The 20,330-nt window shown below is 46.2% G+C and overlaps 2 protein-coding genes across 2 annotated transcripts; one reads left to right on the top strand and one right to left on the bottom strand.

The window, feature by feature from the left end:
• Positions 1–7,027: 7,027 nt before the first annotated feature.
• Positions 7,028–13,052, top strand: NRGN (neurogranin). The gene is made up of 2 exons (XM_081281582.1): positions 7,028–7,332; positions 12,826–13,052. The coding sequence occupies exons 1-2, from the start codon at positions 7,318–7,320 to the stop codon at positions 13,045–13,047; spliced, it is 237 nt and encodes a 78-aa protein (XP_081137708.1). The 5' UTR covers positions 7,028–7,317; the 3' UTR covers positions 13,048–13,052.
• Positions 12,939–20,190, bottom strand: VSIG2 (V-set and immunoglobulin domain containing 2). The gene is made up of 8 exons (XM_081281581.1): positions 19,188–20,190; positions 18,578–18,741; positions 17,968–18,175; positions 16,999–17,157; positions 15,978–16,097; positions 15,718–15,862; positions 13,727–14,986; positions 12,939–13,058 (listed from the first exon to the last, which is right to left on the bottom strand). Exons 1-7 carry the CDS (start codon positions 19,273–19,275, stop codon positions 14,854–14,856), a joined length of 1,017 nt encoding a protein of 338 aa, XP_081137707.1. The 5' UTR covers positions 19,276–20,190; the 3' UTR covers positions 12,939–13,058; positions 13,727–14,853.
• Between the last annotated feature and the right edge of the window lie 140 nt (positions 20,191–20,330).

The raw sequence follows: 20,330 nt of genomic DNA, 5'->3' as shown, positions 1-20,330 counted from the left end.
AAGATGGGGAGGAAAGAAACCACATTATTCTAAGCACCACGTCCAGGCACACCGGCCCAGTTAAGTGGCCTAATAAATCCCCATTTTTGTTTAAGCAAATTACCCAAGAAGGAAGCAGGATCCTCAAAGAGTCCTCAGTGCCAAGATGATCTTTCCTAGAGGACAGAGGGACTGAAGGTGTTGTCTCATGTGCAAACTTGGAACATTCTGTCTTAATGGCTTTATGACAGTAAGATACACAGACTGAGAAGAAATTCATCAAGACAGAAATAGCTGTATAGTGGAGCAGCTTTAGAGTTAGGTAGACTTGAGTGGAATCCCAGTTTTGCTGTCTACCAGTTGTGTGCCCTTGTTCAAGTACTTAACCTTTCTGTTTCCCCACAAAATCCTTATCTATAAATACTATTTGCTCCATTGGATTATTGTGAACAAGACTTGATGCGATATACTAAGATGGACATAACATTCATTCATTAGTAAGCCCCGTTCACAATGTCCCCTTCTTTTGTGGACCTGTTCTTCCCCCATTCAAACCAAATGGTTTCTGGAGGCCCCTGCCAGCCATTGAATCAAATTGGCCATGTGGTTGTGCCACATGTTGGGTCAATTATAATACTTCATCCCCCTCTCCCCAAGGATTGGTACAGGGATAGGCAAGAGGCCCAAGTCAGGTTTATCAGAAAACTATCCTGAGAATGCTTAAATTATTGTTAATGAAGTTGGGGTTGAAGATTATATTTTCTATTTGGTACAAAAACTATAATGGTTTAAATTCAGAGTTTCCTGTAGCCAAAGTCCCAACATTACAGAGATGGCGGCATTGCACAGAATGAAGCAGAGATAAAAATAAGAGATTCTATAGACTTTGCATTCCTGGACCTGGTTGTTCCTGGAGCTCCACCTCTGCCCTCTCAGTGAATCAAAGCTTATGCTAATGTGAGTTGGGCTTCTATTCCTTCCAACCAAAAGAGTCTTGATGAATGCAGCATGGGATCCACTTAGTATAAAACAGATGGCACATAATAAATGCTCATAATAAATATTTGGCACAGGAAGTACTCCCAGGAAAATGGTTTGAGACCTTCCAGACTTATAGAATCTTTACTTTAATTAAAGATAAATACAGGGGCTGAAGTTGTGGCTGATTGATAGAGCACTGTCTTTCACGTGTGAGGCCCTGGGTTTGATTCTCAGCACCACATAAAAATAAATAGATAAAATAAAGGTATTGTGTCCAATTACAACCAAAAAATAATAAAAAATGATAAATACATAAGCCTGTGAGTGTGTGTGTGTGTGTGTGCACTGACTTACAATAAAAATAAAAGGAAGAAGTGCCCTCCCATTGCTCCAGAGATTTCTTTTTATTGGTATAAGCAAATTCCATCTAATAGTGAAAAGTAATACCTATTTAAAAGTAGATAACAAAGGAATGGGTAGAGTCTTTGTCCTAATGGTACCTACTTAATTCTTCAGAATATCAGAATAGCTAGATTGATGAGTGCATATGGACAACCAAGTACTGTCTGGTGGAGGGCAGGAGTTACCCCCTAAGGTGCTCCAAAAGTTGTACAAACAAGGGATTCTGAATGAACATCCATCAAACTCCTTCCATTGCTAAGTTTGGATGGCTTTATTTTGATATCAAGAGAGTTTCTTCATTGGGTGATCTGGCATGGCAAGGTTGATGCCACCTCACTTGAATAGGTAAACCTAATGTCTTCTGCCTACCAGGCCAAATCAGTGGCCTAGCTGGGTACTCCTTGATTCCTCATGACATATTCATTCATTTTCCCTCCTCATTCAATAATTCAAAAAAATTGTTTTTTCAATGATTCAAACAGAATTTATCCACTATGCCCAAGGGTGCTAAAACTATAGTGCTAAAAAAAAAAAAAAAAAAAAAAAAAAAAAAAAAAAAAAAAAAAAAAAAAAAACTCAATTCTTTCCTACCTAGCACTATTATGGTACGATTTTAAAAAATTATGTATACACAAGTTATACAATGTGGTGATTTGATAAATGTATACATTATGAAATAATTACCATAATGAAATTAATTAACACATTCATCACCACACATAGTTATCTTTTTTTGGTGTCTATGCAATAAGAGTATTTAAGATCTACTCTCTTAGCAAAAGTCACCATGCTGTACACTGTATCACCAGAATCTCCTCTTAACCAACAGAACTTACAGTTTAATAATCATATACTTGAAAAGAAGTATTAAGCAGTTCTTATAGCTCAGAGATAGATAATAAATGATAATCATAAAATCATAAGAAATATAGACTAAATACATTGAGCGATGGTTTGAGAATTGTTGATGAATGATGGGCACAATGGAGTTAATTATATAGTACTTTACTTACTTTTGCATATGTTTAAATTTTTCTAAAATTAAAAAATTAGAAGTATTAATATAAGACAATAAATGGTAGACATCAAGTGAATGGTATAGCCATGGATCACTCCAAGCTTCAAGTATCAGCACAAAGAAGGATGGGGCTGGGATACTAATTACATACACACATTCCAAGAGATGACCATTCTGGATGATTTCAAGATGTCTCCACCTTCTGGATAAGAATTTTTCCCCTCTACCCTGAGGTAGACAACAATAGGGGAAAAAGAGCTGAGAGTATAGCTCAGTGGTAGAGCACTTTTCTAGCATGTGAGAAGCTCTTGGTTCCATTCCCAGCTTTGAAAACACACACACACACACACACACACACACACACACACACACACCTGTACTTTTTTTCATCAGACTATAAGAACTAAGAGAGTAGAGATTTTGTCTGATTTGTTGACCATGTGGCTGGCTCATTACACTGAGTACAAATATTAGAGGTATTTTAGAAGGAAAAGAGAATTCTAAGTTAGAACTTCAATGTTTCAGTCCTCCTTCTGCACTACATTAGAAGTCTAACACCACTCAAGTAACAGGTCACTTAACCTCTTTCAGCCTCAGTTTTGTCTTCAGAAAGAGAGGGTTACATCCCCACATAGTCCTTAAGACTACCACCTTAAATAACACATGTGAAAGCACTTTGGAAAGCATTAATGTAATGTATTATAATGTAACCTAGTAGCTGGGGATGTAGCTTAGTGGTAGAACATTTGTCTAGTGTGCACAATATCCCCGGGTTCAATCCCCAACACTGGGGGAAAAAAATTCCCAAATGTAATTAGTACTCACTCAACTCTGTTGGTTCTTTCCTCAATCTTACCAAGAACCGTCATCCCTCTGTATTCCTGGGGGACTCGTTCCAGGACCTCCACAGTTACAAAATCTGCAGATGCTCAAGTCCCTCATATAAAATGGCATGATATTTGCATATAACCTACGCACATCCTCCTGTATATTTTAAATCCTCTCTATCTTACTTTTAATATTTAATTCAATGTAAATTTCATGTAAATAGCTGTTATACTATAATATAACTTGTGGAATAATGACAAGAACAAAGTCTATACCTGTTCAGTACAATTTTATTTTTTTCTCTGAATGTTTTTGACCTGCGGTTGGCTTAATCTACAAATGCAGAACCCAAACCCATGAATATGTAGAACCAATTGTCTATTATAGCAAGCCTTCTATATTATGCCCCTAGTAGCACTCTGCTCACAACAGAAGTTTAAAAAATATTTACTCTTTTTTCATAATGCTGCCAATATAGCAATGCTGATGATGACTGAAAACAACTACTGATGAAGATAAGGTGATGGTCGCCTAATATCCAGCAAACCCGATTTTTAAATTTGAATGCACCCTTTAAGCCATGTCCTTTCTCCCTCTTTTCTTTCTGACATATGGGGTGATGGTGCAAAGAGCCCTCCAGTCTAGCAGAGGCCCCTTTAAAAATGTACCCGGGCTCCTCCTCTGCCAACCAGGTTGCTAAAAATACTACTACAGCAAAAGCTGAAATATTTGCAGAGAAAACTGAATTTCCTGCTACCCCCACTCCCTCTACTAAATGGGTAAAATCCTGACCTAAGAAGCCCCCAGTCAGCTCCACCAAAGGCACAAGCCTCCTACTTTCCCACCCCCTTCTTATTATGGAGTCCCTCTGTGGGCTTGAGCTGGGATGTTATGTTCAGAAAGTGCCCACTCCAAAGAAAGGAAGCCATGAGTAAGTATTGGCAAATAGATTGTCACGTGCCTTGGCTTTTCTGTCTGCTTACTAGGACAAGCCCTCTCCAAATCCCCCTCCATCTGTCCCAAGGATCTGTATTGGACCACAGAAGCTTTGCAGTAATCATATTTTATTCTTTCTTTTGTCTCCATCTCCTCTTCTGCCTGCCTTGGCTTCTATTCTTTACCTTCTACCTCCACGCTCCTACTGGTTCCAACCCACGGCACTTACATGACCCAGCTCCCTTCCTAACCCGACCCTTCTGGAGCTTATCTCCTTTTCAGGCCTGCAACCCTTTTTCTTCAGTGGTTGTGGGGGCTGGCAAATATAGAGAAGAGTTCTCAAAACTGAAAGTGTCAAGAAGGACTACAGGATCCAAGTCCAGCTGGCTAATAGGTAACACTCCAAAAGTTGGCCTGTGACACTCAGGATACAGGTCAGGCAAGCTACCCCAGAGAATGTTACCTGGATCACCATGCCAAAGACAATAACTGTGGGGAGCCAGGCTCAGGTATCCCATACTACACCTGTTCCTCTTCCTAGCTCATCTAATTTAGAATCACAGCCTCTGAGTCCCACCAGCTCACCTTGCTGACAAAGTCCTTCCACCTAGTCCAAGAGAAGGACTTCTCACTGAGTTTGGTGTTCACTCCGAGGCCATCAGTGGTCCAATCTGAGATGTCATTGTGTGACATCCTGCTCAGGGTGTGCGTCTCTGTGGATGTGCCTTTGACTCTAAGTATCTGTCATTTGCCTCTAGGTGTTTGAATTTTTTGAGTATCTGTCTTCTTGTTCTGGTCTCTGCCTTCCTCTGTCTGTCTTCTCACCTCAGAGCCTGCCCATCTCCCAGGGCAAACACTGTGGCCAGTTCTGCGTAGGCGCCTCAAGTGAGCTGTTGATGAAATGGTTGTTTTGAGGATGGAGCTGATAGTTGCTGTATCTGTTCTCCCATGGGTCCGCCAGTATTTAGACATTCTCGCCCCACACCAAGGTGTCTTTCAGAAAGAGGGAAGGGCTATGCTGCCTGTGTGGGAGTTTAGGGGGAGGGGAGTGTTGTAAAGATACCCCCCTTTCAGCTCTGACCAGCAGGAAGAAGGGCCCAGAGGCAGCAAAGCCTGCAGAGGGATGTTGCCTAGCAACTTGGGAGACTTTACTGCAAACTCACCAAATACTGAATTCCTTGGCTCTAATTTGGGAAGGAAAAGCAGAGTCCAGGCCTCACATCCTCTCTCTTCCTCAATTTCCTCTTTCCCTCTTTTCTCTGGATTTTGGAACTGAAGTACAAGGGGAATTGGCATAACTTAAAGCTCCAGATGTGCCTATCATTTAGGCAAAGGCCTGAGTTCCCAGGACATCCTGCCATTTGGTGGAGGTGGGGGATGAAGGATGTGCCAGAGACAGATTGGGGAACAGATTTTCAGTTACAGGGGTGGGTGGGTCCCAACATGCTGGGAGAGACACCCCTACACCCCAAGCCCTGGAATCCCAGCCAGCCTCCAGCTCAGCTTAGAGCCCCAAGCTGGTTAATCCTATCTCCATCCTGAGTGGACACTCATTTCCCCTCCCACTCATTTTCCCTTTGGTAAAGAAAACATCCAGCCCAAACATTTGGGTGGGAAGGAAGCATGTAACAGCCATGCTGTGGGTGGCCAATGACTGTAGATTTATTAGAACACTGTTCCAGGGTCTCCTGTCCCAACAGAGCCACAGTGCATTTCCCCCTCCTCTACTCTGAGCAGTAGTTCATCATTTTCTCCTTCCTCCCTTTGGGATCTTAGCTGAGAAAGACTTTCTAGTTTTCTCAGAGATGGTCCATCCTACCCACACAACATGTCACAATGGCAGCTCTGGTACCCTGACAAGCTGGGAAAGGTGGGTTACCACATAAGTAGCAAACCGTCCCTGGAGATGTGCTTCCACATCTCCCCTTCCCAGCCTTGTTGAATACCATAGCCTTTCTCATCATGGACCAAAAGGGCCAATAATTTTTGACAATTCTGTATACTACTGGGTTTGCGGTATTTTTCTTCTTCCTAGGACCAAGGATGAGGGTAGTTAAATTTTGTCTTCTTTTGACGCTATGGATTAAAAGGGAGAGTCTGGTATGAGGAGTGGAAAGGGGGTAAAAGGTGTTTCTTCAAAGTTTGTACCAATATACAAATACATACAAAACTGGTGTTGTATGTAGATGATTTTGTTTGATGCACAGTTGATAGATAACAGATGGTGAATGGATATACAGATAATACATACTGTAATCTAGACATCTTGAGTAGGGTGATTGTTATGTGTGTGTATACACAGTGCCCTCACCCAAAACATAGGATGTCTGTATATACTTTACATCTGCACAGCTGTGTGTACAAGGCTTGTGTAGTTGTTTTTGCAGGTTATTTTGTAGTGTCTGTCTGTTGGAAGAAAGGCATATCTTAGTGAGCCTGGGGGAGTATCATATTTGTACCGGTGGGGCTTGTAAACTTTTGTGTTGATGTGTGTTCATCACCAAGTTGCTCACCAACAACTTCACTGCATAGCAGGCTAGCAGGCGTGGTGATGGGACTTTTTTTTTCCACACGTCTCTGGAGCTTTTCTTTGCGGACTGAGGGGGAGGGAAGTTAGAAGAGCCATATTTGGGGCTCTAGCTAAGTTGTGGAAGTGGAGGGTGGTGGGTAGGGGGTTTGTGGTTTTCTATCTATGGCCAGGAAGGCGTGATGTGCCCAGATGTGGGTCTGTGCTAGGAATGTCGGAGGCCTCCTTCTGCCTACTCCGGCAAACATCTGCCTGGCAGTCCAAGGTTTAGCAAGCAAGGGTATTGAATTTGGGAGGGTGGGGTGTGTAGGTGGAATGGATGGAAGTGAGTAGGCGGAGGGGTAAGGGAAGGAGCGGGAGCAAGGCGGGGAGAACCGAGAGAGCGGAGAGAGGGAGTGGTCCTCCTTCCAGTTCTCCCCGCCCACCCTGCTGAAGGCGTCTCCTGATTGGCTTCACGACAGCAGGGCTCAGGTTACATTCGCGAGCGGAGCTGAGCGCGGGAGACCGGACCTGAGAGGAGAGCCGCTGGTTCTGCGCCGGTCCGCCGGCCTCGGACAGCCCAAGAGCTGCCACCCAACATCACACAGACCCCCCAACCCCCGCCCTGCGCCAGGCTCCACCCCAGCCAAGGACCCCCAACACTAGCATGGACTGCTGCACGGTAAGTCAGAGGGCCTGGGGAACTGGCACTCAGCTTGGTCTGGGGCAAGGAGAGCTCGAGAACCACCTGCAGGGTGAGTGAAGGATGGAAGTGGGTGCGGAAGACCTAGGAGGACGCCTGCTGAGACGTGGGTGATGGGTGATGGAAGGCGCTCGCCTCACTCGAAAGCCCTAGGAAAAAATGCTCCCCAACTAGCGGGGGCGTCTGAGCGCCCATCCGCCAAGCAGTCTAGGTTGGACTTCCAGCTGGGCAGGGCTTTGCAGCAGAGAAACTGCAGGTTAGACGACAGGAGGAACTTCCTCCTGTGAGAAGCTGAAAATCGTCACCTAGCGAAGCTGCGGCGAATTCTCTCCTCTGGCATTTGTTCCCTATACCATATAATAGCCCACTGGCACTGTTGTCGGTGGGTGGACATACTGATCTTTCCGATCCTCGGAAGATCGCCTAAGTCCCTGCACAATGTAGATGGAGGTAATCGGTCCATACTGGTCTTAGTAGTGAGGATGGGCAGCAAAAAGCCTAGTCAGTGTGGTTCTGGAGAGGAGTTGGCCCGGCCCCCAAAGCCTTCTCACTCTGAGGGGGCTGGGTGAAGTGACCGCGAGAGAGCCCTGCTGGCTAGGAAAGGAAGCGTCTGCAATTTGTCAGCGCCCACACGGAGACCAGGATGTAGCAAGTGCCTAATGCAAAAGTAGATTACTGTTAAGGTGACCCTGTATGCAAGCACCCGGCACAGGAACTGACTCCTGGTCACTAGAGGAGTACAGTGATCATGCGCATAGAAATTTATTTTATCCCCTACATATAGAGAAATACTTGTCCTCGTATTCTATTAATTGATTTGTCCTCTCCACACCCCATAGTGTACAAAAAGGTGAGGGGAATGAGCTTGGGAATTAAAGAATACCCCAGTTCTGTAAGAGGTGAGACTTTGAGATGTCTGGATATCAAGAGGCTGAAAAAACTTAGAAGCAAGTCGTAGTTGTGATTTTAACTCTTATTAGTATCCATAATAACTGCCAGTTTGTGATTACTCACCATAACCTTACATTTTATATTTAATCATCACAACTCTGTGAGGTAGGTATTATTTCACAGATGTGCATATTGAGGCTTCAAGAAATTATTTTCCCAAGGAGGCAGCGCTCCTGGATATGGAGACGGGATTCAAGCAGAGCCTTGTTTCATTCAAATAGCTATACGTTGACCTCTTCTCCAACTATATTGTCTTTTCCTCATTATAAAAGCAACATGCACATAATAGTAAATATAAAGAACAGAGAAAGTATAAAAAGAAACATGTCAATCACATACAGTCCTGCCCCCTGGAGAACACTGATAACATCGTTTTCCCTTTGCTTGTTATTCTTCAGGGACTTATTTATTTTTGTATTTACTGTGCTGGGGTTTGAACCTAGGGCCTCCTTCATGCTAAGTATGGCTTTCCCACTGAACTCCATCCCCAGATCAAGAAACAATTTTTATGGTTACGAAAGGAGAAATGGAGGTTTCTGGGATCCACTGAGGAAGAACCTCTCAACCCGCAATGTTTTATAAAGTAAAGTAAATAAATGAATCATGGATTCAGAGATCTGAGTGAGTGGGGGAAGGGTATTGCTGAGCACGAAGGAATAAGATGAGAAGATCCAAATGATAGGGAAAGGAAAGCAGGAGGCATGGTCAGTGGAAAGAACAAAGAATCCAAGAAGGCAGGGAAGGAATGTAGCCTGTCACCTCCTGTGTCTGCAGAAGTAATAAGGGAGGGGTGTGGAATCCACCTGAAGGCCCTGGTCAGCCCTGGGTGGTGCTTGTGAGTGCCCAGGAAGCCATTTGTGCAGGGCAAATAGCTAGCTAGGTAACAGATGACAGGTGTTGATAGATAACATCTAAAGGACTAGTAGACAGGGTTGCATTCAGTGTCTCCTAAAAAAAGGAAAGGACACCCACCCAAAAAATATGAAGGTGGCAGATACACTGATCCCAGTGACCCAGGCTCTGGGGCACCTCTTCCAGTGCACCCTGTACACAGGAACTTTCCTTTTTCATGTCTTAGGTTTTCAGGGCCAAAGGAACGAGCAAGAGCAGGCACCGTACTTGGACTGTGCAGGACAACAGGAAGAGGGAAAAGGGACGGACACTGAGGTGAAGGGTTAGAGAAGGATGGGGCTGGGGCCAGACATTTTCCTACCCAATTCTTTGGAGGTCTGGGCTCAATGCTAGGAGGGAGCTGTGATATGTACAGAAAACAGTCAGTGTGCCTCTTCATTTTTCATTCTGGAACTCCTTCATGACCACTTCACCTGGTCACCTGGTCTTCAGGAAGACCACTAGCTTTCCTCCTTCTTTCTTCTTGGTCACAAGGCTGATACACAAATGGCAGGGGGCGGGGGGGACAGGACAGATCTCCTTATTTTTTTAAAATCATTCATAAATATATATATGATTTTCCTGCATTCATTTACTATGAAAAAGCAGAGGAACATATTTTGGATCCTACTCCTTTCTTTTGCTTGGTCTAGTCAACCTGATCCAGCTGAATTCATAAAATGATTGCCTGCCTTGAATCAGATCATAACATTGTTTATCAACTGTGCAACCTCAGGGAACTTACAAAATATCCCTGAGACTCTTCCCAGACTTCCAAAATTGGGATTGAATAGGTAAAATGTGCAGTGTTGAGCACAGGGCCTGACACAAAATAAGCACCCAGCAGGAATAATTCTTATAGTTATTAGGATTTGGGAGCTCAAGGAGACTTTATTCATCTCAGCCAAGTTTTAGTTGTGGCTGAAAATAAAATAAGGTTCCTAGAGGGAAAATGATGTGCCCAGTGGGACTAGAAACCATGGCTCCACCTTCACATCTCCTGCTAAATGTTACCCAGTTCATACAGAGTTCTCCGGGATACACCATCAGTCTTGACTTTGGAAGGCACCCGCTTACTGTGACCAATGAGCCTTTTTCCCTATTCCTACTACTCTCCCTGAAGATCTGTGAACAGATCTGGAACAGGCCACCTCAAAGCTAGCTCTATCCTGAGAACTCAGCTTGAGGGAGAGGGAGCTGATTCTGGGGGTAGGTTTCCATTTTGGATCCAGCTGGGGTGGGTGGTGACAGCAGGTGGGGTCTTGGGAGACTGGAGAAAGATACCCTTGCTCCACTCAACTTCCCCACACCTCCATGACTGCCAAGGCCCAAGAGCCTAGTGGACTGGAATTTTTTTTAATAGTTGTTGCCCCCTTTTGAAAAGAAGTCTCACTGTTCCCGGAGAATATTCCAAGAAAGACTTGAACTCTGAGAATCAAAGAACCCAAAGGAGTTGTTTTAGATTTTATGTGAATAAAAAATAAAAGGTCAGGGAGAGATTGAGACTTAGGAAAGACAAAAAGAGGGCCCCTCTACACAATACCAGCCGCCTGGTAACTCCTTGAAATTGTATTTATATCCATGGATTGTGAACATCTCAGCACAAATTGAAGAACCATGAAAGCCCACGAAATGAGGACAGCCTGGGAAACCCTGGCAAGGGCATACAGAATTTAAACATGTACTCCTGGGTCAACCTGTCTGGGACAGTGATCATTGAAGCCTGACTTCTAAGACTAGATAACTGACCAGAAGGGGGCAGGAGTAGAACTGAGTTACCATTTTTATGTGAGACCTTGATCAGCTACTGTCTGAGCAATGCATGTCCTCAGACACATTCCTAGAAGCCATGGGGCCAAAACAAAGGAGAAATGGTCTTCTAACTTGCCAGTAATCATCAGCATCCCAGTCCACACTGATGCCATAAGTCATGTTAAGCCACAAAGGGGCTAAATACTGAGACTTTCTCTATTCCAGCCTAACCACTGAAATTCATTATACCAATTCCTTAATTCTTTCTTCTGTCAGCTAGGGCAGGCCATGAGAGAGACAGAAACCTACTTTGGGTATGGGATGGTCAGATTACAGTTACACATTCCATAATGATGGTAACAGGTTCTGAAAAATGTGTCATTGGAATTGTGCAAACAATATATAGTATAATTACCCCAATGAAGATAATTATGACAACATTAAATGATATAATCTTATAGTATCATCATTATATATGAGATCTGTCATTGACCAAAACATTATGTGGCTTGTATTTGTATATTAGAGTGAACTTTGTAAAATTGTTATTATATGACCACTTTGGGCATACAGAAGCAATTATTTTGCATCAATATAATATTATATAAAACAATCATAACATATAGCTACCACTTATTGAGCAACTAGTCTGTGCCAGAAACTTTATGCATATCATGCTATTTATTCTTCCCCACAACCCATAGAGGTGGATATTATTATCCTGGTTTTTCAGATGAAGGAACTAAGAAAAGATTAGATAACTTGCCCAAGACAACACAGTTACAGCATGTGGTAGAGCCTTGGTTTGCTTTCTGGGTTGCATCTGCTTATCCTAAGTGGGGGTTAAAAATGCACTCTAGACCCTGATATACAAAGGTTCGAATTTTTGGTCCATTGATAACTTTCTGTATGACACTAGATAGGTTTTTTCTTTGTTTGTTGCTTTTTTGTTTCACCAGATAGGTTTTTAAACTAATCGCCAGTTTTATCATAATAAACTGGGGTAATAATAAAAAGATACGTCATTGCTTTATTTTTGAAAGCTAAATAAAATAATGCTTGTAAAACACTGTATTATTCCACCTGGAACAACATACGTGCATAAATGGTAGCTATTGTCCTAATTACTTTCTTCCAATGAGCACACCAAGGAAAGGGCTTCTTGCTCCTGCTGATCTTTTCCTTGTTGGTTTGTTTGTTTGTTTAAGTGATAGATTTTGTCTGTCACTTATTCTGAGATTCCAGGTTGTGAGGTCAACCTGGGGAACAGTGGGAAAGTGAACAGTCCATGGGAAAACAGTCTCTTGGCCTCTAACCCATATGGGGGGGGGGGGTAGAGGGGAGGCAGATTCACTGAGCTTTGGCCCCATCCTCTCCCTAATTCCAGCTGAGCTCTGGTACCAGTCTACTCAGGAAAAGGCTGTCCTGGTGAATCTTATGTACCCAATCCCCAGAAAATCCTAGGATGGGAAGGGCCCCTTCTGAATTGGAGGCAGCCCTTAAAAGCAGGGGGATGGGTGGCCACATCCGGGAATGCCTGTTTACTTTGCTCCTCCAAACCCGCGGTCCACTCAATTCTGCAGCGCCCCTAAATTGGCCACTGGTAATGGGCCCTTGGCTCACTTGGGCTGTCTGGATTTCTTGTACCCCTTCCCACCATGTATTTCTTTCCTGAGGTGAGTGCATAACTGTGCCCACATCATAGCCCTGAACCTTCCTCTTTTCGTTGCCCAGGGAGAAACACACCAGTGTGGCTTTCCTCTCTTCCACATCTGCTACCCCAGTAGTCCTGCTCTCAATCTCCCGAGACTCTGGTCCTAACCTACCCTCTCTGGGTCTCCGACCTGACCCGCCAATAAGAACCCCTTCCCTCCCCAGGAGAGCGCCTGCTCCAAGCCGGACGACGACATTCTAGACATCCCACTGGACGATCCTGGTGCCAATGCAGCCGCTGCCAAAATCCAGGCGAGTTTCCGGGGCCATATGGCGCGGAAGAAGATAAAGAGCGGAGAGCACGGCCGGAAGGGCCCGGGTCCTGGGGGACCGGGCGGAGCTGGGGGCGCCCGGGGAGGCGCGGGCGGCGGCCCCAGCGGAGACTAAGCCAGGTGAGGCTGACTGGAGGGGCGCTGCGAGCTGGAGGCCCCTCTTTCCCAATGCTCCTAAGAAGGAGCAAGGGAAGACTAAGGGCGTGCTGAAGGTAGAGAAAGATGTGGAAGGAGCTGGGGGTGGGAAGTAGAAATCCGCCAGGTGAGGTGGGTTGGAGGAGGCTAAAGGTGCTGAGATTTCCGAGAACTCACCTGTTTCTCCCTCTCCACCCTGCCTTCTGCCCCGCCCTGGACTGAAGAAGAAATGAACATTTTAGAAGGTAATGAATACTACCCAAAGCGGAGAGGTTTTGGGGAATGCTAAGTGGGAGGAGAGGACCAATTTCCCAACCCTTCCCCTGTCCGCCTTCACTCACTCCCAACCAGGGAACGTGCACCCTGCACCCTCAGGTTTTCCGACACATTGACATGCCTGAGGCTGCGACAGGGTCACACCTGGATTAACGCAAACACGCAGTCACCCTCATTTGGCCGCACAAGCCCGGCCGAGGGCTATAAACACACCCGGTCTCACTCACGTATCTTTCTCGGGGCTCATTTCAGCTCATTGGCTCGGGGGGGGGGGGGGCGTCTGAGTGACTAGGGACCCCTGGCACTCCAGGCCCTGGTATCCTTGTTCAGAAAGGTAGAAGGGACGGGGAGAGTAAATTCCAGGAGAGGGCAGGTTCTCAGACCTTCTCTTTCCTCAGTTTCCAAGGAGAGATGGATGCCGTGTCCCCTTCGCAGTGACAAGACTTCCCTACCGTGTTTGTGATCCCCTCCTCCCCACCAGCCTGCCAGCTTCTGGAGCCCCCCTGCGTCCCAGAGACTCTTTCTTCCAGGCAGGCTTCCTCGCGGAGTCGCCAAGTCCGTGCCCTTTTAGTTAGCCCTCCAGTCTAGCGTGGTCCCTGTTCGCCCTTCCTCCCCCTCCGATCCCCAAACCCCACACTCCCAAATTTTCCTCCTTTTGCTTCTCGCCCACCTCTCCCAGCACCCAGCATGCAGCTCTGCCTCCGCAGCCTCTGTGCGCTTCCCTGCGCGCACTGCGGAGGGCGCCCTAAGCGTCGCCCAAGTACACTCAATTTAAAAAAATAATAACAGTCCTTTGGTTCTGTGCGCAGCGATAGGGGGCGCCCTGCGTCTCTGTGCGATTCCCGCCCCAGCCTAGCCTCAGAACTTTAAATCTGGGACATGAGGAAGGGAGAAAAGTGTTTACATGGTTTCGGATGCCCCTTACTCTGATCGGAAGGGAAGTCCCTATCCCGCACCTGCCTGTCATGTTCCCTTCCTTTTCCCCAGCGCACCCTGAGAGCCGCCTCTCCAGCTCTCCTGTTTACGCAAACGCCGAGCGCCTGGAGGCTCGGTAGGAGGAGTCTTCCGCGGCCCCGCCCCTGCCCCTTCCGGCTTCGGCCCCGCCGGGCTCCTGGGGTTGTGGCCGGAAGGTTTTTAATCTCGGTGTGTGCATGTGACCGTTCTGGGTTGGAATGTGAACAATAAAGAGGAATGTCCAAGTGTTCAGAGGGTGCCGGGAGGGGAGGGAGTTTGGGTGCACAAGGCCACCGGTTGGAGCCTGAACAAATCTCATTTGATCAAGCCAAAAAGCAGAGGGGAAGTGAGATGGAGAAACCCTTAGATTGAAATCTGCCCTTTGACGCAACCAAACTTCCTGCTTATAGCATCATCTCTGGGATTTAAAGCCCAATCCTTCCCTTACTAGTAATACTCTTTGGGCCGCCTAGAGAAATTCGCCAGAAAGAGACAATATGGTACCCAAAGGTTTTAATTATTGATCTTCCCCCTCACTGCCCTCAGGGATCAGAAGTCAGACAACCATAGGGAGCTTGGACTTCGTGGTCGTCACAGTACTGGTAGATGGGGACCTTTCAAGGAGCCCTTTGCTAGAATCCACCTTCATAGAAGATTGCTCAAAAATCCCAGGAGCCGTGGCATCCTCCCTGATGGATATAAGCAAATTTTTACTGAAGCTAGAAGCAACCTCCAGACAAATGCTGTCTTGTAACCCAGGAACTTTTACATTTTACTATGCCTGAGAATTGTTTGTGGAACTTTTGGTTAAAATGAAAATTCCAGGGCCTGTCTCCACCAACACACACACACACACACTCACCCAGAAATTTTACTGTAAGAGGGATAGAAAGTGACCTGAAATTGAATGTTTAATAAGTTCCTGGTGATACCTTTTTAGGTAACCTGAGGACCACATTTGAAGAAATTTTGCTCTGATTCCTATTCTGGTCCAGCTAAAGTGGAGGACAGAGGAAGCTTTGGGCTCTTTTCCTGATTGCCCCACACAGAACTAAACTCAGCTAAGTGATCAGGATAAATCCAATACATTTAAAATACACACACATACACACAAACACACACACGCCTTAAAAACAGAAGAGTAAACATTTTTAAATTTGAGAAGGGTTCAGGCTGTCCTGTAAACTGAGTCATCCATGTCCCAACTTGTAAACTAACTCCTTCACCCTGTACACATTGTTCACACACACACACTCATGCATAGGTTATATTGCATCTGCCACCACTAAATACCAGGAACGAGCAGTAATCCCTACCCCCTAACACTTCTAACAGTGTCAGAGTTTGAGGGCTAAAGGTTCCACCTTCAACCCAAACCCTTTTCTCCCTCTCTGCACCACCCTCTAGCCCTCCTGCTCACCGAAGTTCACTACCCCCATATGTCTCCTTGGGCTTCTTCTTCCTCTCTTTCTGGAATCTGATTAAACAGAATGCAGCAACTGACAGGAGCAACACACCCAGGAGCACCCCAATCAGAGTTCCAGCCACTCGACCTTTGGAGGAATCTAAGAAGACAGAAGGCCCTCAGAGCTTCAGAACTTCTTGACTCATCCTCAGACCACTTCATGCAGCCTCCCCAACCCAAGCCTTTCAGTCTGGCCTTTGCTGAGCATTCCCTACCGGTCACAGAGAGGGTCAGCTCACAGGATGAACTGCCCATCTGGTTGGTGGCCACACAGCGGTAGGTGCCCGAGGAGGTCAGGGAGAGATTGGTGAGAATGAGCTGGCCAGATACCTCATCTAGAGGGAAAAAAGGAAGTGTGTCACCTCAGTCAACTGGATGAGCACCTACTATGAGGAAAGCTCATTCATTTTATCCTTACAGCAGTCCTGCTAAAGAGGAACAACCTGATACCATTGGTGAGAAATCAGACTCAGAAAGTAAATAATTTCTAGAGAGTAATTCCAAAGCCACTTCAACTTATGGGCTCTTTCCACCTAACATAATTACCTTTTTAGGCTTAGGGAAACTACACAAACATGAAGGTGATGGAATTGAAGTTGGATTCTTATTGGCTAAGGTCAGGTTCCTGGTTGGGGGTAAAAAGGATTAATTGCTAAAAACTGTATCCTCTGGAGTGGCTCTAAACTGATCCAAGTGTTTTTCTAAACTCTTGCTTTAGAAAGCAGAACACACATCAAGAAGTGATGGGGGGGAAGGTCCTGGATTGATAAAGGTGTTTGCAGGAGCTGGGGCTATTAGGAGAGATCTGGCAACTAGAGGAAACTGAGAAGCTAAGGCTTTTAGCTATATGGCTCTTCCAAAGATACCAGCTAAAATGATTCAAGCCAGCCCATTCCACTCTGCTTCAGTTTCTTCTCTAGGAAGTTTGGAAGTGATTCATGACCCTTTAGAAAATCTCCCAAAAGTAGACAAGTAGGAATCATAAGAATGCCCCTTGCTCTCTACTCTCTTTCAGGATATCAGGAAAATATTTAATTTGAGAAATAACTCCCAGGAATGCAGCCACAGGCTGCAGAAGACAGACGGAAAGGGAATAATATAGGGAAGAGACAGGGAAAAGGTAGAGTGGTTTGTCTCATCCTCAATAGTCATAGAACTGGTAATGTGGGTATATGGGATTTAGAGACCACATTTGTGCAGGTGTGCAGTTCCCTCTTTGAGTCCCTGGGCCCTTACCTTGAACCATGCTACCAGGAGAAGGTGTAGGAGAAGATCCAAGGCGTACCCAGTTGTACACTGGCTTCGGAGCTCCCTCAGAAGAGTAGCATCTCAGTTCAGTAGAGCCCCCAACAAAGGTTGGCCCATTCTGAGTGCATAAGGGGTTACTGGGGGGTACTGCAAAAATCACAGAACTACTTCAGCAATCTTCTAATCTCACACCAACTAAGTGCTACATTTCCTGATTTAATACCCCTGCCAAATAATGGTCCATTTCTCTCCACACACCACTGCATCCCCAGGAAGTGATTTCTACTATTGGAAATTTTGAGTATTTTAAAGGTCTTCCTCATGTTGAGCCAAAGTCCAAGTTAATAATATCTACCCTTTGATTCCAGTTCCTTTGGGCCCACAGTGAGAAATTAAAATCTCTCCTCCACATGACAGTCCTTCAGATATTTGAATATAGCAGTCACACAACATCTCCTTGGTCTTATCTTTTCCATCTAAACATCTCTTGCCTCTAATAGTTTCTTTGATTGCTCATCTCTGACCAGGCTGTGATTTGGGGTGAGATGGAATTTCTGAACACAAAGTGGTGCACAGTGATAGGGGACTTCTTCCTTTCATGGCTACCCTCCTTCTCTGCCACTGACTATTGGGAGGGACAGAATTCAAATCTGAACTATCAGTGGGAGGTTCCTGGCTAATGGAGCTGGTAGGGGTATGACTCAGACCCCATATAAGGGAAGGGCTTTTTCTCTCAGACCCTTTGTTACTAGGGCCCTAAGGGAGGAGACATTGTGGAGGGCAGAATTAGAGTATGACTGACTATACAGATTAGAAGTCTTCAGAAGGGGGATTTTTTTTAAGGTCCCCAGTGCAGTTGTGTCCTTCAGCTGGAAAGCAGGATATGGGGAGAGTTAACAGGACCTATACACACTTTCAGAGTACACGGCTAACTGGTGGGTCCCCAGTTGGCCTTACCCAGCACAGTAAGGTTGATTAACCCCAACCCATTGGTGTAGAAATCTGGTGGATTGTTAACATGACAGAGATAGGTTCCAGTATCTGAGGGGCGGACATCAGTCAATCTCAGGGTGGCCACCCCTCTTGTGGGGGGGTTCTGAAGTAGACTGGCCCGTTCAGCCTTAGAACCAGTGGGATACAGATGGCCATTGGTGAAGTACAGGATCTGAGAAGAGGCAGAAGACATGCATATGTTCCCCTTTCTCTCTGGCACCCATTCCACAGTGCTTCCACATGGAAGTGGGAATAAGTCCACTCACTTGCACTAGTGGAGGAGGTTGATACTCTGTAGCCTGAACTATTAAGGGGCAACATCAATGTATCCTATCAATCAGCAACACTTCAGCCTCAATGGGTTCAGTAATTCCAACTGGGACTTCACTATCAAGGGGTTTTAATATAGCCATGGGAGAGGTAAGGATAATATAGGGTCACACAGACTGAGAAGATCTAGCAAGAGCCCACTTACCTTTTCATCCAAGCAATACTGATCCCCAAATGTACCCCCACCCCAAGCCCTCATTCTTCCTGGCCAACCCCACTGGGGTCACAGTGACTCTCAGCTCACGGGATGGGAGGCAGAGATGGGCTTTCCAGGCTGCACAAAGCTCCACTCCAGGGCGAAGTTGTCTCCCACTGATGTGCTGTAACTGCAGCTCAATTCAGCAGTCTTGCCCACAGGCGCGCTCAGGGGCTCAGTGGGTACCTTCACCTCCACAGCTATCCCTGGAACTGAGGATGGAGAGGGAGGCAGAACCACAATCCTGGTGATCTGGAAGGTCTGGCCTATATTTCAGCGTCTACATCAAGAGCTGGGGGCTCTCTCCCCACAGTGCACTCTTCTCAAGCCAATCCCTCCTTCCTTCTTGAAACCTGATGTTTCCGGGAGGGAGGTGCCCACAGCCCAGCCGGATTTTTGTGGGTAAAAGGGCCAAGACTGGGCCAGGTATGAGGATGTATTGGCGGAGAAAAGAAGACAATAGCCCTGCCGTGGTTAAGGAATGCCAGCCGGTGCGCCCCTCTCCTCTGCCCTGGTGGCCCTCAACCCCTGCCTGGATCAGCAGGCTCGGCCTTAGCCCCAGAAGCAGCCCTAGCCCACACCGCAGGGACTGGGCAGTCCTTAAAGAGCCCCGGAAGTCAGGACCCCACCCCCATCTCTCGCTGAGGCTTCTCCTCACCACTCAGGCACACAAAGCCCAGCAGAGCCCAGCAGAGGAAAGGCCCCGCAGGGAGCCCAGTCACGGCCACCTCCAGCTGTCCTGCCATGCGTTGGTCTGTCTCGGGTGTCGGGGTCTGGGGAAGGGAAGGTAGTACCCAGCGGGTAGCCTTGTCGTGCCTGGCAGGAGCGAAACTGACTATCTCAGAGCAAACAAGGGGAGAGGCTGGCACCTTCAGGTAAAGAAATGCTCCTCCCTCCTCCAGGCCAACTCTGAAATCACTGTAGCCCTCCTTCCTTTTCCTTCCTCTTCCCTCAGTTTCTGAAGCTGTCAGGCCCTGGTAAAAGAACCGGGCTTTGGGTGGGTACCCTGAGGGCCAGGGCTCAGAACTGGAGCTCTGCAGGAAAAGATTGTCTTTGGAGGAAGAGGAGGCAATCTAACACTGGGACTTGGCAAATACTTCACCAACATGGGCTCTTGAAGTGAGCATGTAATTCTGGGCTTAGACTCTTTCTGACCCCTTCAGAGATTCTTGTTCCTCCAAAAATTCTTCTGTTCACCACATGCTGGAGTAAGAGTCTCCATAAGTCACACCCACCTCCCCATTCCCAGAGCCCCTCCATTGTACAGAGAAACTGAGACCTAGAGGCTCTCACCATTGTTAGGAAAGAACATGGCAGAATTTTGACATGTATCTGCACCACATTCTACACTCAGCTCTCCCTCAGTAACAAGAGGGACTGCTACACCATAGGCAAGAGATGTGTTTGTAAGGATCCCATTGTGTGAGAGAAGGAAGCACAAAGGAGGTTCCCCTCCCCAGCCCCATTGAGGAAGAAGAGAGGAAACGCATGCATCCCCAAACCAGGACCGTCAGAACTCCAGCAGAAAGCGTACCCTTCGTTTTCATTCCCTTACTGCTCAGATTGGATTAAGGAATTGGGTGCTTTCTCTTTACATATGACAGCAAATGACCTTTCTAAACACTCTAGAAGAGATATCCCAAGCCAGTAAATTCAGGCTGTATGGAGAAGCTTCCTGCTTCCACAGCCTGGTTAGGTTCCACTTTGCATCCTCCTGAAGCTCAACTTCTGAGAATTCCCAATTGGAAAGGATATGTGATTCTTATTTCATATAAACACAGTGTATATTTATTGAAATTTG

This window comes from Spermophilus citellus (genome assembly GCF_964194105.1).
Source record: "Spermophilus citellus genome assembly, chromosome: 2".
Classification (NCBI taxonomy): domain Eukaryota; kingdom Metazoa; phylum Chordata; class Mammalia; order Rodentia; family Sciuridae; genus Spermophilus; species Spermophilus citellus.
Note: the sequence above shows the minus strand (reverse complement) of the source record. Positions and strands in the feature narration are given on the sequence as shown.